The sequence below is a fragment of the Cebidichthys violaceus genome, unplaced genomic scaffold (genome assembly GCF_023349555.1).
Source record: "Cebidichthys violaceus isolate CVI_PGR_0920_01 unplaced genomic scaffold, fCebVio1.0.p SCAF_5, whole genome shotgun sequence".
NCBI classification, from domain to species: Eukaryota; Metazoa; Chordata; class Actinopteri; order Perciformes; family Stichaeidae; genus Cebidichthys; species Cebidichthys violaceus.
The window spans coordinates 15,874,700-15,902,481 of record NW_027176705.1 but is presented as its reverse complement, the minus strand read 5'-3'; the positions used below and the strand labels follow the sequence as shown (position 1 = coordinate 15,902,481).

At 39.6% G+C, this 27,782-nt stretch overlaps 1 protein-coding gene across 2 annotated transcripts; it reads left to right on the top strand.

The window, feature by feature from the left end:
• Positions 1–102: 102 nt before the first annotated feature.
• On the top strand, positions 103–26,513 carry scml2 (Scm polycomb group protein like 2). Of its 2 annotated transcripts, none has more exons than XM_068731034.1 (14): positions 103–162; positions 4,551–4,628; positions 4,892–4,957; positions 6,669–6,739; positions 7,391–7,625; positions 8,649–8,737; positions 9,420–9,663; positions 20,566–20,885; positions 21,218–21,344; positions 21,465–21,671; positions 23,076–23,249; positions 23,616–23,831; positions 24,183–24,337; positions 24,572–26,513. In XM_068731034.1, the coding sequence occupies exons 2-14, from the start codon at positions 4,607–4,609 to the stop codon at positions 24,695–24,697; spliced, it is 2,052 nt and encodes a 683-aa protein (XP_068587135.1). In that variant the 5' UTR covers positions 103–162; positions 4,551–4,606; the 3' UTR covers positions 24,698–26,513. The 2 variants fall into 2 exon arrangements, with proteins under 2 accessions (XP_068587135.1, XP_068587134.1); XM_068731033.1 differs by having other exon boundaries at positions 21,215–21,344.
• Positions 26,514–27,782: the final 1,269 nt, after the last annotated feature.

The following is a 27,782-nucleotide window of genomic DNA, read 5'->3' as shown; positions in this document are numbered from 1 at the left end:
TCCCCACTCCTCTGTCTGATTGTATTTTTTTTTGTTCAACCTCCAGTGGAAAAACATGAATTACAGCACTGCGTGGTGGACATGCGCGGAGCTGCAGCGAATATGGCGGCTTGCATCTGATAGAAAGTGAGGAATCTCCCATCAAAATACCCGGTTCAAACGGTTGGTATACGGCTCGTGTCTCATTATTAGTCTCGCGTGCTGCCGGTGACGGGTTTCTCTCTCGTTTGCGATCAGGCGTGGCGCTCATTTCCTGCTGTTTGACCCTGCAGCGGTGGGTTTGCAGAGCGTGTTTATACTGTATTCTGTGCAGGCGGAGAGCTTGGTGCGTACAGTAGCTACATTGACCCCCCTCCTCCCCCTCATCGCGTTCTGTTTACTGGATTCCTGCAGATGGTTACACTGCAGCTATAACAACTCCTTTATGATGCTGCAGCCTCGTGTTATCGCGCCCGTTGTTGTAATGTAACGTTAGCGGTGTTTGTGTAGCCCCGATATATGATCACCACTGTCCCGCCCACAGACTGTGACCATAACGCAAATGAAAATGCGTCACGGAGTTTTCTTTTCAGATTTCATTTCATCTTCTGCTGATTCAGTGGTTCCCCCTCCGAGCCTAAATCCTGCACGCGAAAAAAATAAATAAAGAAATGATTTATCAATCAAACAAACACGTGCCACAGAGGTGTGCTGTAACCTAAATGTCTGCATCAACAGCTGTCTTATTGAAAAAATACTTTTGGGGTTTTTGTTTAGATAGGCTTGATCTTAAGTTAGCACCCTGGAGGTGACGCCCTGCAGCGGATCACACTCTTCAGCCTCCCGGCAGTAACGTGATCCGGTTACCCTTCTGTCTCCGAAATGACTGAGAGAAACCACCAGGATGTGCAGTGAGGACGGGGTTCGGTCTGGTTTTGAAGGTTGATCTCATTGTTGCCTATAGTTCAAAATATATATTTCACCTCAAAGATGAGCTAATGGGTAAACCCACATAGACTCACTTTGAACTCTCTTAAGTCGTCATGATTTAAATTAATTGCAAACATAATGCAGTAGCATGTAGCGCTTAAACGACTGGCTGGTTAATCAGTCAACAACTATTTTGACGACCGATTATTATTTAAGTTCATCATCAAGCAAAAACATGCTGCTTAAATGTCAGCATTTGCTGCTTTCCTCTGCTTCATATCATTGTAAATTTGGTAATAGATACATTTTTATTTTTTGCCATTTTTAAAGCAAGAACGTCAGATATTACCTTCTTCCAAGTTTTCACTTGTTATTAGTTAATCTTCCAATTTCTCAATTAATCGATTCATATTTTTTGTCTATAAAATGTCTTAACAATTTCCCAAAACCTAAAGATGTTGACAGTCACATAAAGCAAAGAAATGCAGCAAAAAACTATGGAGAGGCTTGAACCAGCAAATATGTTCCATTTAGGTATCTGGTATTATTAATTAATTAATTAACGAAATAGTTGTAAAGTCATTTTTCTGTCCATCAACTAATCAGTTAATCAACTGTTTGATCCAGATTTGCTGATTTTCTTTGTCTTATGTGAATGTTTGTGAATATTTTGAAGTTTTGAACTTGACATAAAAAAAAGGAACATTTATTTTATATATAATATTTTTTAAATTTTATTTTTGGGCTGTTGATGGTAGGAGGCATGGAATTGGAATCTGTCACCTTGGGCTCTGCTTGCAAATGGGCGTTTTTCACAGATTTCTGATATTTAGACTTGATCAATTAATGAATTCATTGTAAAAGTAATCATTATTAGTTATTTGATTCTTAATGGAATAACTCATTAGTTACAGCCCTCATACTGTATAACATTATCACATTATGTCTTTCACCTAACTTCAGGTGAAATGTACAAATTGGTGAAGTAACACAATAAATTAACATTGTTTTGTGTGAGCATCAAATATAAAAAAAGTAAAATGCTTCATAATGCAGTATGAATACTTTATTGTTATTCAAATTTAACATGATACAAAACATCTTTGAGTAAAGTATAAAGTTTCACCCAAATCTTTTCCCACTACAGAGAAAATCTACAATCAGTAACACTTTGACAGAAAGCATTATCTTTAACATTACACTGATCCCAGATAAGTGAGTGCCTTAGTGGCAAATGGGGGTTGTAAAAATGAAGTGCTTCCTGGTCTGCTGGGCGGTTTTTTGTCTGACCCTCTTGAGCGAGACAGGCAGACCAGTGCAAACACTGAAGCAGTCTGCAGCTGAGCGGAGAGCAGAGAATCCTTTTCATGTCGGCCAGCAGACGTCCCGCATCCACACGTCTTAATGGCTTTTTATGGCAGCTTGGAATCTTTATGGCTTCTTCCCACTCAATGGGATTCACTGCAGAGACAGAGAGGGGTCTTCAGAGGGAGGGTCAGCCACAATGCTTTGCAGATGCTGAGATTTTCAAGCACATGGAGAAGCAGACAATGTCTGGCTTCTGGATGGATTTTAACCTTTGAATTTCTGGATTTACTTTAGAGTGCATCACTTTCCCTTTTTTTTGATGCTCTGGTACTTTGGGTTATTTTTCTGCTTCAGTTTTGAGCCATCACTATGTGCGGACTTGGCAGGGAGTGGGACCATGCTCGGAGGGTTTGTGAACCTCAATGTTCAGGCCAGAATTTCAGCGTAAACAGTGTGGTAACTATTTTATTCTATTAATAATTTGTACAGCGCAGCAGGAGTAAACGTTAGCTGTGTAGCAAAGCTGCAAACTCGTGGACTTTGAACCACTTCATTCAAATGTGTATATGCAGTGGGATCATTATTTATCTATATTATTTATTAATAGGATAAGATGCTCTTATTGAGATTTAATGCATCCTATGGCTGTTCTACTTTTGATGTGCAGAGTTTCCATAATTATAGAATATCATGTGTTTATATCCAAGTTGTGAGTATAAGATTAGATATCACAGGAAGGATGACGGTAATGCAATCAGAAAAATATGAATGACTATTTCATTTGACAACCACAGAATGAAATCTGTGGCAAAACAGAGTGTTTAGATGTTATTTAGATGTATTTAGAAGCTATTTTCACAGCTGGACACTGTGAAATGCATTTGTTGGAGACTATTTTCAGCTCTGGAATGATACACATTTGGTGCTCTAGGGAATATTTAGCATGGTGTATGTGGGACTGAGTCGAATTAAACAAAACTGTGTGTGTGTGTGTGTGTGTGTGTGTGTGTGTGTGTGTGTGTGTGTGTGGGTGTGGGAGTGTGTTAATGCTAACGATGGAACACGTACGTTCAGCAGTGTGGCTCATTGTGTCTTTAATCGTTTGTGAGCAACAACGATGGCTTTGGCCAAACACTCATTGTTGGTCTTGGTCTTTTGATTGGATTTGTTGACAATAAGAAAAATATCACCAGACTTGACCTTTTAAAACAAAACTATATGACCACTGTTTGCTGTATAGAAAAAAAAGGCAAGGCCTGTTTATTTGTTAAGCACCTTTCAACAACAAGGCAACTCAAAGTGCTTTAAGACTTAAAAATGGGATTAGACAAGATAAGAAACACAAGACAATATAAAAAATACATTATTGAATAGGTTTCAAAAGAGTAACATTAAATAGAAGATACGAATAAGCTATAAGACTAAACAGGAGCATATCAATTACACTATAGTTACAGTGCAATAACTGGTACTAAATTTAATTTTAACGAAATGCTGCGGCAAACTGAAAAGTCTTAAGCTTTGATTTGTAAGAGCCCAGAGTTTGAGCACATCTCTCTAGTTTGTTCCATATACTATGTGTTGGATAAAAACTTCTCTGTGTTTAGTTGAGACGAGGGCTGAACAATTTTGAACAAAATATTTTCCAAAATATAAAAAAATAGGAGCGACTACTTTGACTGATATTACAATTGCGATATGATTCACCCACTGGAGGGAAGGATCATGTTTGCATCATTATTCTATGATATAAAAATGTGGAAACAGAGAACAGAAACAGAGATTTCTTTCTCAAGTTTGTAGAATACGGGACATCTCTGCATTACCACAAAACTAAATCAGAATGGTATATTTTGACACATGTTTTGCCTATAACAAATATTGCGCCTCCTGCGATTTGGATATTGCACTAGTATATCATTCGGATTAGATGTCCAGCCCTGGATTAGACTCTATGGACAGACCATCTGAGAAGTCTGGATGATTCATAGTGGAGCAGCAGATCATACATTTATTTTAGCCCAAAAACATTCAGTGCTTTATAAACCAACAGTAGTATTTTAAAAAGAAGTATTTGGCACACAAGAAGCTGATGCAAAGCTAGGGGGAGAATACAGAATGACTTTTGCATGTAAGTTCATAATCTTAATGGTGATGTGTGTCAAAGATGTGTATTCGAGTTCTGAATCTAAAGACCCTGTTCTTCATTTTACCTGCAATGCTGTGGAATATCACATGAAACAACAGTACCCACCATCCCACAGCATGCATTACATTGGGTCTGTGCATTCTGGTATTTTGACGTTTTTGGACCGTTTCTGTCTCCTCTCCAGTGTCTGTGTAGGTAACGTTCTGTCTGACTCCAGCCGCACGTTTCACTTTGGTCATCATGGGCCGAACGCCACACAGAGGTAGGCCTCCACAGTGTACTGTCACTGTCGTACTTAAGGCTGATTCTCACATGTATTAATAGGCCTAAACGCTAGTTTGATCATAAAACAAACACAGAAAGATTTTTAAAAAAAAAACACATAATTTGAATTTTTGGGTGTTCACCTTTTTCTCAGAGCTATTCCAATCGCAGGTTTTATGCCTTCGTTCTCACATTAATTACAGTCTGTATTTCAGCAGCTCCCACATTCTGTTGAGCAGTTCAATCATCTTTTGATTTCAGATCAAAAAGAGGAGAAAGAGAGACAAAGCAGCATCACAGCAGGATCTGCCCTCAACAAATCGAATGGTTGGCATCTCTGATCTCTGGTTTTTTTCCTCTTCATTGTTGATCCTTTCATTAACAGTCAGAATTCTTTTTAGTTATTAGCTTTTTAAGAAATAATCCAGCCACTCTGTATCAGTACTTGTATTAACAGTGATCAGTAATCTATTTTTCAGTCATTTCTGGGTTAGGGTTATCCCCAGAGATTACCTTCACCTCAGCATCATTTAATTGCATATTTCTTCTCAACTTCCTGAACTGTGCAGATTTAGCAGCTGTGGTATAAATAAGCATAAAATGGGCATTTTTCTCTCTCGCTGCAATCCATTGAACATCCAAAAAAATTAGGTCTGATATATTTATGATTTACTTTAATACGTCTGTGTGTAGTTTTAGTAGTAGCAGTAGTAGTAGTAGTAGTTTGGTTACTGGCCAAGGTCTATACATTTATGTGCTCGTTCAAAAATAAAAAATGTTATCGATTGATTAAGCAATTTTTCAATAGCTTCCATGCCGTATGTGTCCAGTGTAGTATGTGTTTTTGAAATTGATTTATTGTTTCAGGGTTACATTACATGGAAGCTATTGAAAAAGAAAAAATCATGAAAACAATATTATAAAATAGAAGACGCACTAAAATCCAATATTAAGATATGTTCACTATATGTCAAGCAGTGATTGAATGTAACTAAGTACATCTATTACTTAATTACAAGTTTGACATACTTGTACTTTTACTCCACTACATTTATTTGACCCTTCTAGTTACTAGTTACTCTCTACTATGACATAAGATATGTTATGCTTCTATGACAGTACGGTAGTATCCACTTATTTATTTAGTAATATACAAAGTATCTAAAACTTCACATCAACATGCTCTTACATGTATTTGTTAGTGTGAAAAAACAAATAATATAATATTCTATAATAATATAACACTTTGAAAGGAGACATTCTGCATCATGAGAAAATTTATTTTTGATTCTTTAAGTTTGTACTTTAGTAACATTTTGAATTTAGGACTTTGACTAAAGTATTTAGTAATTTACTAAATACTTTACTTTACTGAAGTATTTTTAGACGGTTATTTCTACTAGGCTACTTCTTCCACCACTGGTGTCCAGTGTAGTAAGCTGGTAAAAGTTAGTAGATTGATGTATTGTGGTATTGATATGGAGTAACTAAATCACAATACACTGAAGCTATTAAAAACATTGTTTTTTGTGTTTTTTTTAATGATTAATTATATGCTATATAAAACCAGGGTAGAAGAGATGAGCTAACAGATCCAACTGTCAACACTTGAAACTGAAGAAGATGCAGCAGCGAGCGTCAAACTTTAGCAAGCGTCTAGCTATCTAGCGGATTCCCATCAGTAGACCACAGTAGAGACACATAAAATAGTTAAAAACGTAACTGTATGTTCCAGGGGCCAAAACATGAGTCCAAATGAATGCTAATGTTGCTCCGTAAATAACGTAACTAGATTAACTGCTGGAACTATTAGCTAGAACGTTCTCCACATAAACGTCAAGGCTAACGTTAGCTTAAAGTCAGGTCACTGTTGTATTCGGTTTGTTTCCGCTGCCCTCAAGTGGCCAACAAAGTTATTATTGGTTTAATAAAATGGCAAATCAGACCTTTTATCAAAAATGGTCAATGACATTCCCTCTAAAATGTGTTTTCTGTTACACCAATATTTAATTAATCAGTTGGTTGTTTTTGTTGTTAGAACCGTTCAGGTGGGAAGACTATCTGAGACAAACGTCCTCCACTGCAGCATCGCCTACTTCATTCAAACAGGTAATCATTATTAAGGTGCCTTTTAGGGTCCCATGTCATTCATTCCCTTTAAGTTTTTTTTTTTCTTCAAATGTTTGTATTTGTGTAATATTGTCAATGTTAGATACAGTCTGCCGTGAACCAGAGTCAGGACAAGCATGTCTAATGTTTCGTAAGTAGGGGTTGTTTAGTTAAAGGTGTTGTTTTAAGGATAAGTCTAATGATATTCTATATTTTTCTTACTGTCAACAATGACCAAAATCAACAATACATACATTCCAACTAACGTCTGTGGAGATAAAGCCTGATATTCCTCTGTGCCATACAGCTGTCCAAAAACTAAAAACACATCAATGAGCCGTTCCGTTGTTGTGAGGGACATGTTTCATCATTATGGAGAACATGGGCATGGAAGCTTATTTTTATATATATAGTCAAATAAGCTGGTGCTGTAAAGCCATGGTGGAAAATAGTCCCAAACAAACGGTTGATTTACTCCTGTCAGCGCCCAGCTTTACAATAAAAACGATTTGGTCATTTTTTTAAGTGAAAGTATATATTTATGACCCAAGATTTAAATTTTCAGTTTTCTATTTTTTTATAGGTCTTCCAGTCATAAATGTCCTCACAATACATGATAATGACTGAAGGTCCCTGTGTGTCCCTCTGCAGTCCAGAGTCCCTCCCTCCAATGACTTTAAAGCAGGTATGAAACTTGAGGCGCGGGACCCTCGCAACTCAAACTCTGTGTGCATTGCAACGGTGATGGGCATGATGGGTACTCGTCTCCGCCTGCGCCTGGATGGAAGTGACAACACCAACGACTTCTGGAGACTGGTCGACTCATTAGACATCCAACCAATAGGAACCTGCGAGAGGAACGGAGACATGCTGCAGCCCCCGCTGGGTGAGTCAACAGATATTTGTCTGTTGTTTTACATGACATTTGTTTAAGAGATGAAATATGTAAATAATTGTCTCAAACTAATTTGTTATTCATAATGTCATAGATATGCAGTGGGTTAACAAGGACCACACTTTCTGGGACTGTCTTTAAGCATTTTATTGCAACACATCAGACATGGAAATACCCAAACCTTCCTGCAATTGTAGAAAGACCAAGAAGTCACAAGGTCTCTCTTGAATAAAAAGCTCTCTGTGCCTTCCAGGGAAAAGACCAGAATGAGAAGAGAAGGTGAAACTCACTGAAGTGCGATAAAACAAAGCGCTAAACTTGCTGTTAAGACACAGAACATTTCCCTCTTGTAGATAAGTGCACACATTCTGCAATGTATTTCCTACACTAACACTTGAGGAAGCCTACAGCGAATTAAAGATATAATATTGTGATGACATCATTTGAATCTTAAAGCCCCTACACACTCACACCCACTCACTCAGGTTTCACTGATGAGATCTCTTTTCAGGACTGTGTGGGTGTGTAGAGACTGACCTTTTTGACATGTCACAGTAGGTAAAAATGTATAATTAATAATTAAAATAAATGAATTCCATTTAGCTGCTTCAATTTCAGCGTCCTGGTAATGTTGGCTCGCTGTCACACTGCCATGGTTTGCTTGGACACTTGAATAGAACACAGCCATCGATAATGTCGTTAGTAATGCTATGATTTTCCTACTAAGACAAGTCAAAGGTTGTTGTGTTGCACCTGTTCACCTTGGGTCCAGATCTTTGATCGTCTCTGATTTTGTCGGCGATTCAAATAATGCCGGTGTTGTGCCCATTGACGCCTGTTTTCCCAGTTTGGAGAGCCAGTTGACCATTTAGCTTTGCAAGATGCTAAGCAAATACCAAACAAATCACACGGATGCAAAAATCATATGTAAATCCGGCATTGACATGAGAACGTCCTGCTCATTGACAACACCAACCTCCGTCTGCAATTTAATAAATCTGACCTTGTGTTTAGGTTTCAGGATGAATGCTTCGTCGTGGCCGATGTTCCTCCTAAGGACGCTGAGCGGAGCAGAGATGGCCCCTGCCTCTGCTTTTAAAAAGGTAACGACGACTGGACAAAATACTTTACAGTACTTTCTGTTTTACTGTATAGCTGACCAACCTTTGAAGTTGTCAGAATGAATTGACAGATCTGTTGTCAGTTTTCTCCTCGTTTCATGAGAAAAAAGAGTGACAGTGACAGTATTAAATGGGGCCTATTTTTTCCAGGTGTCCTAATCCTCTCACAGTCAATGTTAAGAACTACAGCTATTAATTGATTAAAACAGTGCAACCCCCCCCCCCCCCCCACATAATCTCAAACATTTAAACCAACTAATAAAAGCAGATTGTTGTCAATACGCTTGGGATCATAATTGATACAACTATAAATCTTGACTTAACATGTAATGGTAGTTTCAACTTTTCCTACTGTTTCTATTGCAGTAATCAGCACAGGCACAAGGGAGAGACACTCTTATGTCATTTACACTGGATCAGACACTGCAGCATGCCAGTCAATACATATCGTTTTTATTACTGCACTGTGGGTTAGCGGGGTTTTGTTTCAATGAAATATGATTAAAGTTGTGTATATTCATTAGTAAGCATCTTCAAAGACTTGCAAAATACAAAGAGCGATTCTGTGATTGTACAGTATTAATTTGCTTGACTATGTGTACGTATCTGTATGTGTGTGTGTGTGTGTGTGTGTGTGTGTGTGTGTGTGTGTGTGTTTGTTCAGGAACCAGCCAGCCCAGCAAAAAACTACTTCCAGCCTGGTATGAAGCTGGAAGCGGTGGACAGAAAGAACCCTTACCTGATTTGTCCCGCCACAGTTGGAGAGGTCAGGGGTCAGGAGATTTTCGTCATGTTTGACGGCTGGCGAGGCGCCTTTGACTATTGGTGCCTCTTCGACTCCAGAGACATCTTCCCCGTCGGCTGGTGTGCCCTGACCAAACACAGCTTGCAGCCGCCTGGAAATTTCTGTAAGTGCCGCTTTGATTGTTACGTTTTATTGTCATGTAGTGTGTGCAATGTGTCATCTGGAAAGTGTGAACTTCATATCTTTTGTGCAATGTTGTGCCTCAATAACAATAGATGAATGAATTTGAATTGATACAACAGATTTCCATTATAGGATGTAAGACATTCAGGCCAATTGTAAGCTACTTTCTCACAATGATGTATTCGGGGGTCCTTGTTTTGAGGGTGCACATGTGTTTTATCAGAGATCTTTAAATTAGATTATGTGATTCTCACCACTAGAGGGCAGCATAGCATAAATTCAGATGTGTCTGCTTCATCATTACATGCTGAGAACATAGTTGTGCCAAATGCAGTGGTTTTCAATAATGGACCCCCTTTGAAATATTTAACCAGCCAAGTACCCCCTGACCAGCGCAAAACATTTTTATTTGAAAACCAAAACCAAACCAGTTTACGTCAGCTAACGATTGCATTGAAAAAAGAAAACTTAAATAAAAAAATGTATTGTACTAATTATAGTATCCTTATTATAATTTCAGGAATTCAGGAATTATGCATGATTAAAAAATGTTTAATTAACATTTTTAAATAATAATAATAACTTTATTTATATAGCACCTTTCAAAGTGCGTTGACAGACAAAGCAACAAAAGCAAGAGTTAAACCCTCTAAAATAAAATAAATAAAATAAATAAAATAAATAAAATAAATAAAATAAATAAAATGAAATTGTAAATTCAACAAATAAAAATAAAACAGTAAAGCGACGACATCACATAACAGCCAGTCTGTAAAAATGTGTCCTAAGAAGTGATTTAAAAGAGATCACTGATTCTGCGAGCCTCATCTCTTCAGGCAGGTCGTTCCAAAGCCGAGGGGCCCTGATGGAAAAAGCACACCTTTAGTTTTCAGCCTCGACTTTCGAACAGCCAGAAGGGCCCCACCTGAGAATCTAAGGCTGCGAGCTGGCTCATAGGGGGTCAACATTTCCTCTATATGTTTTAGGGCCACACCCATACGTTCTTTAAGAGAGAGAGTGAGTTTTGGTTGATGCCAGAGAGGAGGGAGTTACAGTAGTGGAGTCTTGAAAAGGTGAATGAAATCTACCGTACCTCCCTGCAGCACTCCAAAAGTACCCCTAGGTGTTAATGTGCCCCCATTTGAGAAGCAATGCTGTAACGGACAGCTCAGCATACCTGCAGAGTTGACTTCAGCTGTTGGTTGTTCGGTGCTCTCACTTAATCATGCCCGGTACTGGGTGTCATATTTCTCGGCCATTATCAAGACAGAGAGGCCTTGTTCAGAGCTTCTTGAGTCTGTCGTTGTCCCTGAAATGGGTTAAGTTTAATACTTGACATCAATGTGTCTCAAACAGTTGATCAGAATTTGCTTCCCTGCTAGCATTTGACTAAATATGTGGCAAATTGTGACTCAGATCTGTCAATGAAGTCACGGTAGCAATACCGCGGTGTATAAATACCCAATACAAGTGCAATCAAAATGTCACTGATATGAATAAGTATAGGCATGAGTCAGAATTACCTATTTCAGTGTACGACATATTGTTGGATTATAATTACTGATTCAGTTGATGTGTCTGCTAAACATAAAAGTGAATCTTATTAGGCAGACACCGGCAGTGTGTTGAGCAGAATAGGGAGCAAATTACTGCTATAAAATGAAATAGCAGTGAAATCAAGTTGATGAAAATTAGATTAATTGAGATTGATAATTGTAATCAATAACATTACATGTTTCTGAAATCTTACAAAGAAGGAAAATGTTTTGGTTGATTTCATGGATGTATTGTTAGGTGAATTAATTGATAGCAATTATTAAAACTAATTGTATAGTATCATGAAATACCGGCGTATGATGGGCGGTGTAATTGTCTAGTAAAGTGTTAGTTCCTTTATCATGGTAACAGGATAAATACTTGAAGATGCTGCCATTGTGTGACGTTTTGGAGGCACTGGTTTCCACTGAAACAAGTTTTTAAATGAAGAACCAAGTCAGTTGTGGAATGTTGAGGTCAGATTTTTCATTTGTGAATCTCCTCTGTATGTTTTGTTTTCCTCTGTCTGTTTTGGTTTGACTTGGTTGTCTTTGTTGGCGGGGTTGTGACCCGCAGCTCTGACCTCCACACTGAGGCTGCAGAGTTCTCTGAAGATTCAGCGAGTCTGCTGGAACAGATTCCAGTTTCTGGCCTGTCTCTCGTATATATTAATCCGCTGCTTTACATAACCACAGGCAGTTTTTAAACGTGTGATTGTTCGGGCTGTTTTTAGCTCCGTTTTGCTTTTTTTGAACGACTTTTGAAAGATGTGGCAAGGCAGCTTGGCAGTTGGAGCAAAACGGCAATCACTGATTTTCCCACAGAGATACAGATTTAGTCATGTACGTCCAGAAACAACACATTTCTGGCTACAATCCTTTGTGTTTGCACGTCATTTCATTTAACTGAAAACGGCCTCCGTTTTGTGACCTTCTGTAGAAATATGTGGTTGTCTGGAAAACAGTCTGTCTAGATAAAGAGGAAAAGTATCAACATAGGTTCATGATTTCATGTATCTTTTTTCAGTTCTGTTTATGTTTTAATAGTCAGCTCTTATTAATCTTAGGCGTTGCAGCTTTTTGATTTTTTGCAGCTTATAGGCAGGTTGTAACTGTAACTGTTACAAGTGAGAAACAGCTTGAAACCTCAGATGTCTGATTCTATAAAAAAAATATAAACCCCCCCCCCAAAAAAAAACACAATATTTTTTTAATATCTTAAAGGCTTATTTCGGTTGGAAACCTCTTTTGCAAGGCATACCTGGCCAGGATGCAGGATAAAAAGGTTGCAGAGAACACAATAAAAACAATACCAAACACAGATAACAATACTGAAGATACATACTGTAATATAGACAGAAAAAATACAATATTTTTGAGTAAAATTAGCAAACAGGTGATAAAAACAAATGCTACACAATCATAAGACGAGCTGGAGCTGCCATCATCCTACATGACATGGTGAGGCTGTAACTTCTCAGTTTACCTATTCCCACCTATACTTTTGATTCATATTTGTTCATCTTAAATGTAAATATTATAACTCATTTGCAGGTGTTTTTCTCTGCTGTCGCCGTTTCAAGATGTATCAAATGTGCTGAGGCCCCTTCAGATAATCCTTCTGTTTCTTTTTTTATACACTCTTAATTTTTCCAGAGACGCCAGGCAAAACATTCCCTCTATGTGTCTGACAAATTACAGCTTTGGTTGATAATATTAGCGTGAAGGCAGTACTGAACTATTAATTATCAACCAGGGTGTAATTATACGATAATTACGCTCAGTGGTTACAGGACTATATCAAGATGTGATTTGCACTAATGCTTAAGCTTAATGTTCAAAGTTTGGCTCTTTTTATATATTTAGACGTTTGCTATCCATCAAGATCACTTTGAGAAATGTCTCAGTGAACATCAACCATCCTCATGTTTGCTGTTACGTTACATTAGCTCCCATCCAGCAGCTTCCTCCTCTGTACCCTGCTGTTGGTGTCCTCTGGTCAGGAAACATGGGGCTTTGAATAACCCAGACCAACAACCTTTCTTGATTAATGGGAAGTGTGTGTTCCTGTGTGTGTGTGTGTGTGTGTTTGTTTGCGTTTCCTCCACTTTGTTGATTGATGGCAGCAGTTACGTGTTCTCCGTCCTCAGGGCAGTGAGGCAGTCAGGTTTATGTATCGATACACCAGAGAGACGATGATGTCTGCTTCCGATGTAGGCCCATACAAGACTGCCTGGCTGCAAAATGCTAATCCATGTGTGTAAAGGGAGCTGTCATGATGTGACGTCCCGATATTTATTTTGCAGGGACAATGCACACCAATCAACAGTGAAACTGTAAGTGAGCCAGAGTTAGGTGACCGTTTCATGAGAATAAAGACTGACTTATTTTAAACCTAAGCTTATCTTGGCTATCTCTAACTAAATCTACCTAAATAAGAAAGACTATTTAAAGAGATCAGTAGCCTGTTTTTAGACCTGAATCTTATACCGATGAGTAAACAGAAGCCACAGCAGCTCAGCTCTGCTGCAGGTCTGCGCTGCACTGAGAGTTTCTATGACTGGAAGATGTTAGTATTGTTACAGTCTCCGCTGAATTTTCCCAGTAAAACGCCCTTGTAACTGTTGAATTTTTCAAAAAGACAACATTTTTTTTCTGCTGGAGTGAACAAAGCCGAGTGGTTTGATGCAGTTTGTCAGGTTTTTTTTATAAAAAAGTTTTGACTTACTCAGAATTTTTGGCAAATTAGTTGTACTTAAGTCCAGAACTAGAGAGCTTTGAATTTATACGTCTACCTGAAGTTTGACCAGTAGTTTGATTTGAGCCACATAGTCCAAGTCTATCTTTGTGAAGCCAGCCTCTGCTCTCTGCTTACAGAGAGGCTTACTTAGTAGACAGATTAACTCTTTGTGTGGGTGGAGTTTGTAGGTATATAGAAAAATAACCAGCAGGATAATGTTAATCAGCAGACAGCTATGTTTGTATGGGAGTAAGTGAATAAGTAGGGCTTGGCTGATGTGTTAATGAGGTGATAATTAGCTGCACATGTGAGAGAAGGAGTGAGAGACTCCTAATTTCTAATTAGCTTTCATCAAAATTGTCCTGCTGTGAACCTGTGACACGTTTTTCTAAGAAGTAACAGAGGATTGGATGTCTAATTATTTTCCCATTTTTGTACAGGACATCATCAGGCAAAATAGTTTTTTTTTTTTTTTTTTACATTTTGTGTGATCTGCCTTTGTCTATGTTGATATTAAACTGGGTCAGAATGCAGAATGGTGCTTTCTGAATAATGCATAGAATAACAGAGCATGTCTGTATTTTAGCAGATACAGACACACGATAGTTGTTTTTACTATTTAAGGCAAAATAATATTTTGTTTCCTTTATGTTCTATATTTGGGCAATAATGAACTTGTAGACCTGCAATTTAATTTACTAAATACTTGATTCGTGTAGACAGAAACAAAGTGGTAAATGAGGATTTTTTTTACACAATTTACTCAGGTATTAGTATTAGAAATACAAAAACAAATATCAGTGCATTATTTTAGTGTAACATTCTTTTAGTGTAACTTTCTAGCTCTTCTTTTAGTTTTGAAATCATCAACCATCAGTGTGATTTGGAACTCACAGACTTAACAAATTCTCGGTTGCTGTCCAGACAAGAGGAGACGTGAAGATACATTTTGAACGCAAGCAAAGTCAAATAAATATATATATATATATATATTTGTAAGCCATATCTAATAAAGAAGCACCATGCTGTACACACAATTACATAGCAAAATAGTTTCATTCTTGAGAACATTAAAGCTAGTTTGTCTGTTTAGAAGCAGATTAAGAACTTTTCGACTGAAGGGACTTTTCCCATGCAGGCTTCCTCTGACTGCTCCGCTCCACATTGTTCCAGAGCCTGGGTGATATCCGACAGGGCAACTGTTTCCTGGAGCTGGACCTGGCCATCTTTCATCAGGGAATGTCTGAATAGTCTAGGGTTACACTTCTTCTGGGCTGAGAGACTGTGTGTGTGTGTGTGTGTGTGTGTGTGTGTGTGTGTGTGTGTGTGTGTGTGTGTGTGTGTGTGTGTGTGTGTGTAAGTGTTGAGGGAAAGCTTGCTGATGTGTGCACCAACTCCAGGAGTTTGCCCCTTTTCGCCCGTTTCAATCAGGACTCTTCTGATCCAGTCTAACCTTTTACCTCCCCCCCCCATCCCCCATCCGCTGTTGGAGCCCCACCGTGAACCCCTCTCCCCCGTCATCTCTCCCTCCCCCAGGGGCTTGCTGAGAAGCAGGTGACTGATGTAGACTGTCGATATGGCCTGCAGATAACATGAATAAAGGGCTCAAACCCCCCCCCCCCCACACACACACACACACACACACACGCTACCCACCACACCCACAGACTCTTCCTTCCCTCACTCTACCCCTCCCTAGCCCCTATGCAAATTTAATACCCCCCTCCCCTCCCCTCCTTGTCCTGCTCATTCATTGGGAGGGAAGCTTTGCAGCGGCTTCAACCAGCAGCAGCAGCAGCAGCAGCAGCGTGGGCTTTGTTGTGGACTACTGCCGGGAGAAAAGAGAGGGGAGAGACTCACGGAGAGAACTAAGAAAGCAACTGATAGAGACACAGAAGATAGACAATGAAGTGCAGATGAGGAGAGTATTTTAGAGGAAGTCAGGAAGAGGAAAAACATTGTCAGAGAGAGGAAACGCCAACAACCAGATAAAAGACAGAGTTTCTTCTAAGAGAGAACAAGGAAGCGACTGTACTGAGGAAATAGTATTGTTACGGACATTACTACTACTATTACTGCCGCTACCTCCACTACTAGTATTACTACTACGACTACACAAGCCACAACTGTAGCAGTGAAGTTCTGCATTGTTGGAGGGGATTTCCTGGTGAGTTTGATATGTTTACCAAGTAGTTTGTTTTTTTTTTTTTTTTTTACAAAAATTAAAGAACGAAACTTCTCGTGAGGCTTACAGTTGACATTGCCGTTACTTATTTCCCCCTGGATTGTGTTTTAAAGGATGTGTTATGATTAGATCTACCAGTTGCAATATGCTGAAGTGAAGTGCAGGCACATTCAAGTAGCAATAACATGTTTTTTTTTTACTAAACAATATTTTGTGTTGAAGTATTTCTGTTTCTTTTTAAGCATTATATGATTCTTATTTCCACTTAAAATTCCCTAGAATGTAACACATCAATATCAATGAGTACTGCACAAATCAAAAGGCATTCAGTCAAATCAGGAAGTTTTAGTTGTGTCTGATTTGATAATTCTGTCCTCGAATAGCAAATAGAAAGGATTATTTATTAAAATAACTCATACTTGCCTTTGTGCTAGTGTCTTGGTAAAACATAAAAAAGGGAAGTGAAAGCTTAAATCTGCCGTTCAGAAGAAAGTTACATGTCATCTCACATGTGTAGCAGTTTCCCACCCTGGTGTTAATGATTAAAGCTCCAGTTTGACACTGTGTTCTTTGTTTGGCACGGAGACTTTTTAGAATGACTTTCATTCGGTCACATTCATTGTAAGAGACTAGTGGCTTTTGCCAGTCAGAAAGATTTAAAGTCTGCAGACCTAACAGTATTTTTGGCTCTAATTATGTTTGGAGCTCCATGTGTTTCTGATCATACGTGTTTGAGTGTGCGTGTGTAAAGCATCAGGAATTACTTAGCAAAAGGCTCATGCAAGGGTTAGTGAATATCGACTGTTTTCAGCGCACTAACTCTTCTTTTTTTATTACGTGAACTTAAACGATCAGCTCAGAAGTGATCGTCCACACACGTCTCGCTAGAACATGAGTGTGTGTGCCGTGTTGTTTGTGTGCCATGCCGAAGAGTTTGTGCAGAAACACGTTGTTGTGTTTTTACTTTGTGACATGAAGCTACTTGAGTTAGTTCCCCCTCTCTGCACACAGTCTCACACACACCTGAATCTGCACTTCATGAGTTCCATACGGCTTCAGAATCACTGTGTGTGTGTGTGTGTGTGTGTGTGTGTGTGTGTGTGTGTGTAGGGGGTGGTTGTAATTAGATGAGAGGCAACTTTTTTTGGAGCCCCTCCCCCCACCCCCAGACAGCGGACACACTTCTCAGCGACCCCGTTCTCGTGCGTGCGTGTACACTCACACACTCGCACGTTTCCTCGAGCTGTGGCTTACACGGGTCAACGGGTCGAGTTGGAATTATAGTCATGATCAGTACCATATGTCTGTTTTGTTGCAGCGTTTCCATGCTCGGGATGCCATGCTCAACATTTTTTTTGTTTTTTTTGTTGGACTAATAATAATATTTGTTTTCCTTTTTTTGTAATTTTTAAGCAGATTTAGATTTGTACAATATAGTACACTTGTTTACATGAATGGTTTTGCATATTTTAGCCATGCTACAAATCACATCTGACATCACATCTAATCATTGTGCAACCATGCTGCTGTGTTTTACAAATTCAGATCTTTTCTACCACATCCGGCAGAAATTGGTTACTGTTGATTTGCATTTAGTGCAGACATGAATGGGAAACAATGGCTGCCTGCATTAGGAAGGAAATATATACAAACACATAAGCATATAGAGCTGAGCTGTTAATTCATTTATTAGTCAATTAAAAATTGCTTTGCAAAATTGTCTAATTCTAGCAAAACACATTTGCTGGTCCCAGCTTCTTAAATGTGAAGATTTGCTACTTTTCTCTGTTTTATATAATTTTGAAAGGAATATTTAAGTTTTTGACAGTTGGTCTTAAAACAACATGTGAAGTATAAATGTTAGGAGCTGACATTGCAGCAAAATGTACCTGTACTTTAACCCATTTCATACAAGCAGTTATTTAGTCTGTGCAGCCAAACACGATCCCATAAATAACAGATATGTCACACTGTGTTTTGGGGAAATGATGCAAGACATTTAGAATATATCCATTTGATGAAATGGTGCGGCCATGAAAACCACAGAGGCTTAGGTTTGAGTATTTCTCTCAGTGTAAATATCACTTCCCCTCTTCGCTGAAGCGCTTGAACAAGCAGATACAGAATATATATGACGCTGTCAGCCACTGTGCAATGAAGTGCATTCCGAAATATGCATTCAACGAAAATAAGCCGATTTCCGTTGAAAGTTGCAGTAAAAAATGCAGAGGTGATTAGACTTTTTAAAAAAAATAAAGTAAATGGTAGAGTGTGACATTAATCGCACGTGTGGAAATGGCACATGTTGCTTTGGTGTCTGTCACATAATGTGAATGGATTAGATTTTCCTTTTTACAACAGGGAAAGATCAGAGGAAGCCCCCCCCAACTCACATTTCCCATGGTAAATCAAAACCGGCTGATACTGATTGGTACCCTGCAAACAAATTTTGATCTGCCTTTGTAGGGCTTATGGCTTCTAGCTCGGTGTGAATGAGCGTGCCGCTGCGTGCACTGCAGGTTGGTGTTTCTGTTCCTCTGTGAGCACGCTTTGTGTGACCACTCCTGGTGAGCGAGTGAGACCTCACCCTCTGAAACAAAACACTGCTCTATTCTGTGCCCACTTTCTCTCATTTCCCAATTAAGCAGCTTTCAGGGTGCCCCGGCCGGCCCCTCAGAGAATACTGTAAACCTTCCATAGTCTCTCCATATCGCGTCAGTCAAGCAGGCTCTAATGAAAGCCTCGGCCCCATGAGAGCCTCCGCATGCACTCTCAGGCCCCTGCTCTAACCAAGCAATACGTTGGTATTGAAACAGGAGATGGTTATCTATCTCTCTCTCTCTCTCTCTTTCTCTCTCTCTCTCTCTCTCTCTCTCTCTCTCTCTCTCTCTCATTTGTGCTCTTCTTTTTTCAAACATCTACTGTGATGATTATGTGATCATATAACAGAGTCACGCTCAGAGCTAATAAAGACAGTGGTGCCACTGCTTTTTTTTCTCTTTCTAACTATATTCTGCCTTTTCTGACATTATTGTCACTTTCTTTTTTATTTCTAAACATAAGCTGATTGGCGTTTTGTAATAGTATTTCTTTCTTGAGGAAAGACTTTTAAGTTGGAGGGTTTCTGTGATCCGTGGAGCGCCTTCAAGCAGGTTGCTTTGTTTTTTGTTATTGGCATAGTGGACAGTAGGAGGAGGAGGGATTGCATGCAGCGAAGCTAGACTTGAACCTGGGACATTATGATAACATGATTGGCACACTAAGGCCACCAGGATGCTGGATTTTAACAGAAGTGTACTGTAGAGTCTAATTGTTATACCAGAAAATTATTATCCAGAAAAGTAATTATCCACCATTGGAAGCTTTCAAATTTGACAGTTTCCATGGAAACATTTGCCACAGTCAGCACAAAGAACTTCTCGGGACTTTAAAGCTCACATATATACAAACCCATGTTTGGTCCAACCAAAGCACCTATTTAAAAACACTCACATATGTGAGTTGTTTACATTTATGAATAGGCCAGTATGGTATTTCTAATAATCCATTTGTAATATTTTCACTCTAAATCTGTTAATATACTGTGTACACTCCAGTATCCGTGTCTGTGTGTAGATGATCGGCTGATGAGTAATAACAAATGTTAGTACAGTGCCAAAATCACGTTTTTGAAAAGGCACTTTGAGTAAGTCCATTCTGTTGCTTAGAGGATGAAGCTTAACTACATTCAGATGAATTAGTAACGCGCTATTTTAGCCTTCAAAACATCCAGTCATCGTACTGATTTACTCGCACCATAGTCTTCTTCATTTCATGTTTATTATAGCCCGCTATAGTTTACCTTAGTTGTTGTTTTTTTTTATGTTTTATTGGCTGCATTATATCTCTTAACTTCAATATAATTTATTGTATTTACTTATTCCTTTTCCAGTAAAATGTACTAATTGAAAATGTACCGTTATGCTCATCCCCCAATCATCTAGCTCACAACTCTTTAATAACCAAATACAAAAAAATTCTTAATAAGATATAATGTTATATGTTTGTGTTAAAAAAACTAGCATTAGCTGATATATTGTCATCAGATTTGTTTAACTCCCAACTGACACTAGCCTCTTATATCTAGTGCCTTATATTGAACAGATTTAAAATCGTATCACCATAATCACTATTTTTGTCGTGTTGCTCGAAGCAGACGGCTTTAGGAATCGTCCCGCAGGCGGGTCTCTGGGGGTTTGTGACTTTTGACTCTGATTTCATTGTAAGGAGGGGCTAAATACAAAGGACCTGCCAATCTCAGAGGACTCTGAAAAAACAAAAACAAATCTCCTCTGCGGGTTATTTTAGTACAATGCAATTTAGCATGTGCATCACACAAAGAATAACAATATCTTTCTCCCTCTCATATCCCACTTTCTCCAGTTACCCTCCCTAGTGCGCTCCTCGCTCCCGTTTCTTCCACCTCGGCCTCCCTCACGGCACGTCGCTCCTCTTCCAACTCCTCCTCCTCCTCCATGCAGACCTCATACCGACTGCCCAACCCCTTGCCACCCCTGCCTGTGCGCAAGGGTGTCCGAGGTCGTCGTCCCAAATCCCAGACCATCGCTTTGTTGAAGGCGGCGGCCGAGGCCGCGGCGGCAGCAGCATCAAATGGAGCGTCACAGAGCCCTGCCAGAACGAGCTCTGAGGCTCAACTGGCCCCCAGACCACACAAGAAGAGAGGGCCCAAGCCTAAGATTAAGGTGAGATGTCACAAGAGCTGTAATCTGTTATGCTGCGGTCCAGCGACCCTGTCATTTTATGTTTATAAGTATTATGGCAGAAATGATTTTGATAAAGAGGAGACAAGGTCAGAGGTGGAGCGTTTAAGGGAGGGAGGAGTTTGAGGATGTTTACTCACGATAAATGAGGAGAGCAGCTTTGCTTTTGGAGCTGCTTTATGTGCTGCAGTGCAGTTCACGTGGAGCAGTGAAAGAGTTCAAATACACCTTTAACAAATCATTAACTAACAGCCTTTGTAGGTTACAGAGAGTTAATGAGAAAGGGTTTGTTTTGTTTTTTTTTGCTCCAGAAGAAGCCCCAGGTGGTGCAATCTCTGGGGACACCAGCAGTTACAGTTCCACCTCCAGAGACCAGACTGAGCTCCGGACACGTCCCAGCAGACAACAACCAGAGCAACGGCTCAAATGTAGTTTGTACAGGTAAATAGGATAACAGATACAACTGACTCCGTGTGGTTCAATTCTAGCTGGATTTCAACAGAAACAATCCAACAACGTTTAGCTTGGTTCATGTTTTCCGTCTCTTTTGTGTCATTCCAGTGTGTGTCTATGTAAACAAGCACGGTGACTATGGCCCGCGCCTTGACAGAAAGCTAGTGCAGCAGCTCCCGGACCACTTCGGACCCGCTCCGGTCAACGCTGTGCTTCAGCAGGCCGTCCAAGCCTGCGTGGACTGTACCTACCAGCCCTCCGTGATGCTGTCGTTCCTACAGAGCCAGTCCCACACAGGAGGAGAGGTCATCAGAGGTAAATGCAGTGAACAGAAAATGTTGGGCATTTCGCTTAAATAATTGAACTGTTCACAAAAGTTGTTATTAGTTTGTTAATCGACATATTGTTTCAAAACTACTACAGTGGAAGTTGGACCACATAGATACATACGCAGCATTTTGGGAAATTTGCTTATTTGCTTTCTTGCCAAGACTTGTACAGTAGCTTGGTTTAGCATAACATTTTTAAAGATTATTTCTTAGGCCTTTTAGGCCTTTATTTGACCGCCGCAGTGGAAAGAGACCAGAATAGTGGGGAAAGTGAAGTAAGTGAATGTCAGGAAGCAGCTGGTCCAGCCAGCAGAGAACAGAACCTGGGACTCTCTGCTCAGGGCATGTGCGCCCATGTGGTATGCACCCTAACTAGGAATGTCAGTTTTGGTTCATTTTGCTTTTGATTGCCTGACAATAACTTTTAGTTAATATTTAAGTAAAAAACACAAAAGGGTGTGAAAGAGGGACTTTTCTTTTATTCCGGCATTCCATTGTCTCAATGAGCTTTGACGCCGAATTTCGACTATTTCTTGGCCGTGAGCAGTAACATCCTGAAGTCTGCTGGTTGCCAAGAAATAGTCATAATTTGTCATTTAAAATATTTTTTTAATACAGATAATCAATTGAGATATTGTGCTAATTAGCGAGCTTTAGAGGTGCTGGTAGGCAGATTTTGTTTCCTTTAGACAGAGCTTAACAGGCTAGATGTTTCCACCAGTTTCCGAGTCTTTATGCTAAGCTAACTAGCTGCTGGCAGCAGAGTCAATCTCCTTATCTAACTCTTGAAAGAAGAAAGCAAACATTGCACTATTCCTTCAAAATTCACTTGTTGAAATGCAGTGCCAGATAAATTCTAATTTATACAGCCTGGATAGGTAATCAGCAGGTGAAATTGGTTTAAGCACACACTCATGGGTCATGTGTGTGTGTGTGTGTGTGTGTGTGTGTGTGTGTGTGTGTGTGACAGGGGAAAGAGAGGAGGAATAAAAGACAGTGCCTGTGGCAGCAGCTGATGTGAGCACTGTGTCTGTAATCAGAAATGACATGTGCGTCTAACCTGGTTTGGGATGCTGGGATTGGGTCTCCCTTGGGGGCCCGGATTGGGAAGGCGGGTGAGGTTGGGTGTGGAGGGGGGGTTTTAATTTGTGGATTTGTGCAGGCTTGGCTTGGGTATTTGGGAGGGGGGGGCGGGGGTTATTGCAGTGTGGGATGGGACAAAAAAGTGGGTTTGTGCTTATAAAGGGAGGGTGGTAACCCTAAACCATCTGCTGTTTTTCTTAAGCTTTGAATGCATACAGTGTGTGTGTGTGTGTGTGTGTGTGTGTGTGTGTGTGTGAGAGAGAGTGTGAACACACAGACTAAAAGCTGTTTGTGTTGTACCCCCCAGTGCGGTCAGAGCACGGTATCCGCTACGTGAAGCTGCCCTCCGCCTCCAGTACGTCTTCCGTGCTGCGGTTCCTGGAGAACATGTGCCAACATCTGGAGAGTGACAGCCTGTTCAGCTCGCAGCCATTCAGCCCCTTCAGCAACAACACACGCTTCTACAACAGGACCAAGTCAGGTGGGCAAATGTGTGGATGGACGCAGTAACTGTAACGGGAGAAAGTGAAGAGCAAAAACATTAAGAAAGAGGGAAGGGTAGAGGAGTTCGCTGTGGGCTCACTTACTATGAGCAATAACATCATGAAACAAATTACATTATTTTTGTTTATGTCAAAGATATAATGTCTTAGTACAAATTGGTTAATTTTTGTGCGGATCTGGATTGATTTGATTTGATTTTTAAAGATTGCTCCCTACTTTCTGGTGTACTTTGTGCAGATTTTGATCTAAATGCAGATAAAAGAGTCTTCTATTGATAAGCTAACACGTTTTCTGTTTGTGTTCACACAGTACTAACAGCATCTCTCAACCTCTCTTGAAACAGAACCACTGTCCCAGCCTGAGAACGGCCTGTCCAACGACGATTCCACAAAGGATCCCACTCCCATCACCCGCCCCCCTCACACCGCATCGGACTACAGAGCAACAAAGAAGGAGCGGCCATATTACCCCGGACACACACACACGCCGCCACCTCTACGACGTGTCAGCTCCAACCCGACTGAACTCGGCCAGATGTGTCCGCCCAGACGAGTGGAGGGTAGGGGGTGTAAATACTTTTACACTGCCGAATATTGTTATGTTTGTATTTTAAGATTGTATTATTTTGACTTGTGCCCCCCTGCTCCAAACTTAATTCTAGAAGAGGATGGTGATCCCTTCCTCTAACAGAGCACCACCCTCCAGTTGAACATTTTCTAACCAAATGGTGCATTTTTGAGCAGCTCATCCTAATTAAAATGGGACTTCCCCCATATATTTTTAATTTGGCCTAATTTTTGGTACAAAATTAAAAGATATGTTTTTAATCATAAGCAGAAGGTGGACTATTTGATAACGGTATTCGTTTGATTTGGTTGTCCTCTCTCTTGCACACACTCACTCTCTACAGCAGCCAGCTCAACAACAGGCTCAGACCACCTGAAACAGGACAAGGAGGGTTCAGCCAACGACGCCTCCTCCTGGTCAGTTGATGAGGTCATGCGGTTCGTCCAAGAGGCGGACCCCCAAACTCTCGGCCCGCACGTGGAACTGTTCAGAAAACACGTGAGTATTTCATTTTAACTGTCCTCTTCGTTCTTGTTAAACGTCAACAGACCACACCAGTTTTCATTCACTGTTTTGTATCGTGGGTAAATAAACTCCACCTGAGCTTTTAGTCTCTCTGCTCAAGGTCGATCAGACCTCCACCATTCAGCATGTTAATCAAGTCGTAGTCATTTTGATGGAATTGTCCACACAGGAAGTGTTTGTAACGACAGCATGCTCCTCTCTCTGCAGGAGATTGATGGCAGAGCTCTGATGCTGCTGCGCAGTGATGTCATTATGAAGTACATGGGACTGAAGCTGGGCCCGGCGCTCAAACTCTGTCATCACATCGAGAAGCTGAAACAGACCAAACAATAGAGGATGAAGGCACTCTCTTTTGTGAAAACAGACACACAGTACATGAATCCATCACTTGCATACGTGTAATTAGTATCAGAAATCTCAGCATTTGTCTATGTTGGTGTCTTTTTGCCTTATTGTGAACAGACTTTAACAAACTTTAATTTACCAGACACGCTGTAGGCTTTGCAGCTTCGTTTTTTTCAGATATCCAGCTGTCTAAAAAATGTTTTCCCGAGTCAGAATTTCTACTCAAGATTGGAAAAGTTAGTACAGGCAGTGAATGTCTCGCTGCATCATTTCTAACAATGCAATTCAGTTTCTGAATGGTTACGTCTTTTACAATCTTTCAAAATTGTGTTAATGCAAACCAGTGGATATATGAAGTGGTGAGCATGATTACTAACGGACACTAAACAACAGCAGTGCCCCAGCTATGTGAAGGAGAAGTGTTCTTAATTCCGGTCCTGAAACACTTTTTTGACAAAGATCATAAAATAAGTTAACGGAGCGAGAACCACTTAAACGATGGATATCTTATCTACGAAGAAAACCTTGAAAATCAGTTAGTTAAGACTTATTTCTCTTCTATTTGAGTCTGTTTCGTGTGCTGGAAGACATTCGAGCTGAACAGTTTCAACTTGAGCACTGATGTGGCTACATGATTGTATAATGCTTGGACAGTCACACTAGATTTACCCATAAAATGACTGGAATACTGTAAGTCTTGCAATAAATTAGAGACAACTGTCTAGTTTAAGTGCTGTACAGAACTTTGAAGAGAGAGTACATGATGGGTAAACTGTTTTGTATGAAGTCAATCCAAAAGGTTGTTTTTTGATATCATTTTGTACTGTAACAAATTGTATCAAGCGTAAGTGTAATCACGTTGTTTGTTTTTTTTGCCTGAAATATTTTTTGTATGTACCATCAAATAACTACATGCAGGACAATATTGTGTCTGAGTAATTATTAGCAAGTCTCAAAGTATTAATCTGTTTTAATTAATACTCATTTTCTGAACATTTCAGAACCCTTTTCAAACCAAATCATGTGTGTTGTAGCTGCATTTCACACTGTTGCTCTCCTGTAGTCGTGACAAGTTGATACTTGAACCCGTCTTGCTTTAATGTGAAACTCAGGTTTTAGTAGGGGTTGTTTTGTAGATGTTTTACATCTCCAGCATTTTGTGTTCATTGCTACGACATAGAGGGACTGCACAATAACCAACTATGTATATTTTCTATGCCTTGTCATTGATCGCTCTGTCTGCAGCCTTTCATGTGTAAATATGCGACTTTTTACTGTAAGTTCAACAAACAACGGTTGTTGAATATGTTTGATATGCATTCACATGATTAAACATTTGTTTACATCCTCTAAATGTTTGAGACCCAAGCTCAAGGCCACCATGGTAGCTACTAGCTTTAAATAGCGTAGTCGTCTTTTTTGACCCCTTAAAAACAAAGAAATGTCTACTTGTAACCCATCATCTTTAGTTTCACATGGTTATGAGTTGTGACCAAATCAACAAAGGAGGTTTTTATTTCTTGTTTTATGTGAATATCTAAAGGCCTCCAGTAAGTCATGAGAAAAAAATAGAAAAGATAACTGTATTCTGTGTAGCATAAATGCATTATTCTACTCCCCTGTCTTGTGAGCCGTCTCTAGAGGAATGCAGTTGTTTCCCCACAGAGATAAAGGGTTATAAAGCAGTGAAATAAATCAATACGTTAATACAAGAAGAAAAAAATATTCAAGAGCACTGGCAGAGTTCCATTTCCTTTCAGTTTTGGTGTGTGTGCGTGTGTGTGTGTGTGTTTCTATCTGGAGGGTATGGGGGTTGGGGGTCAAAGGGTCATGGATGTCTTACTTAAGGAAAGTGACAGTCCAATAGGAATCATTGTTCAAAAGATCAGCCAGTTCAAATAGCTCACCAGCAGCATTTAGAATAAACAGGCTAATTATGACTCATCTCTCAGATTCTTTAGGACTGGTCTATGTTGTTTCCTGGTTGTGAAGCAGGCTTCAATCTCAGCACTGTGCTCCTAGTCGAAAGCGCTACTACCCCACCACTTGCTTACAATTATTTATCTGATAAATAGTGTTAAATAAGTTGTATGTGTAGCTTTAAGGAAACCAGCTCGCTGCCATGAGGCTCTGGGCCAAGCTGGAGAAATCATCCCTTTAATATGAACCGTAATAGTTCAGAAGTAGGCACTCTAATACCTAAGAGGGCACTTTGTTCTCTGATATGAAAATATATGTAATGAGGACTTTGTGGACGATGTCCTGGTGAATGAGCATCTTTGGGTGAACGCTTTAGTCTTACTTTATTGTATATATGGGATTGGTCATGTGTGGGTTAAATATGGCTGGTATCCAGTGGTGGGAGAAGTACTCTTATCTTAACTTAAGTATAAGTAGCAATACCATAGTGTAGATACTTAGTTACACCTGTGAGTCATGCATTCAAAATCAAAATAAAAAAATACAAATAAAGTTCAAAGTAGCATCGAAATATAGCCTATTTAAGGTATTTAAAGTAAACGTACTAATTTTGCACAGTGGCCCATTTCAAAATAATTTAGATTTTATATTTGGGTTATAATTCTGTATTATTATTGATTGTTGCTGCTGGTAAAAGTGAGGCTAATTTTAACAACTTATATACTGCTGGGTAGTTTGTGAATTTCTCCCCAGGGATCAACAAAGTCTTACATTGCTTTAACCTCTAATAATAGCCAGGGACGTGCGGTCAGGGGAGGCAGAGCCTCATCTGTCATCATGAAAAATAAAAAACCAAATAATGCTAAAATAAAATAAATATTAATATTTCTCTACTGATCTGTGCTATAAATGTAATTTCTGTATGATTCCAATCATTTCAAGCGTTTTTATAATCAAAGTCGCTGAATTAGCACATGTCCTGTTCAAACAAAGAGGAGACAGTGAGGTGAGGCAGCGACGAGCTGTTCCTCACCTCAGATTGTGAATCCCTCACAAACTGGGTTGAGCGCGTGTCTTTTGCTTTCTCAGTTTGTCACCACTGTAATATTTGTAGACACTTTTATTATATGTCCTTTCTTTCCATAGAATATGT

Coding starts and splice junctions, on each gene's coding strand:
- scml2 (XM_068731033.1), top strand. CDS start 4,607: ATGGGCCGAACGCCACACAGAG. Junction 4,958..6,668: donor TGCCCTCAACAAATCGAATG/GTTGGCATCTCT, acceptor TTTTGTTGTTAG/AACCGTTCAGGTGGGAAGAC. Junction 9,664..20,565: donor GCAGCCGCCTGGAAATTTCT/GTAAGTGCCGCT, acceptor CACTTTCTCCAG/TTACCCTCCCTAGTGCGCTC.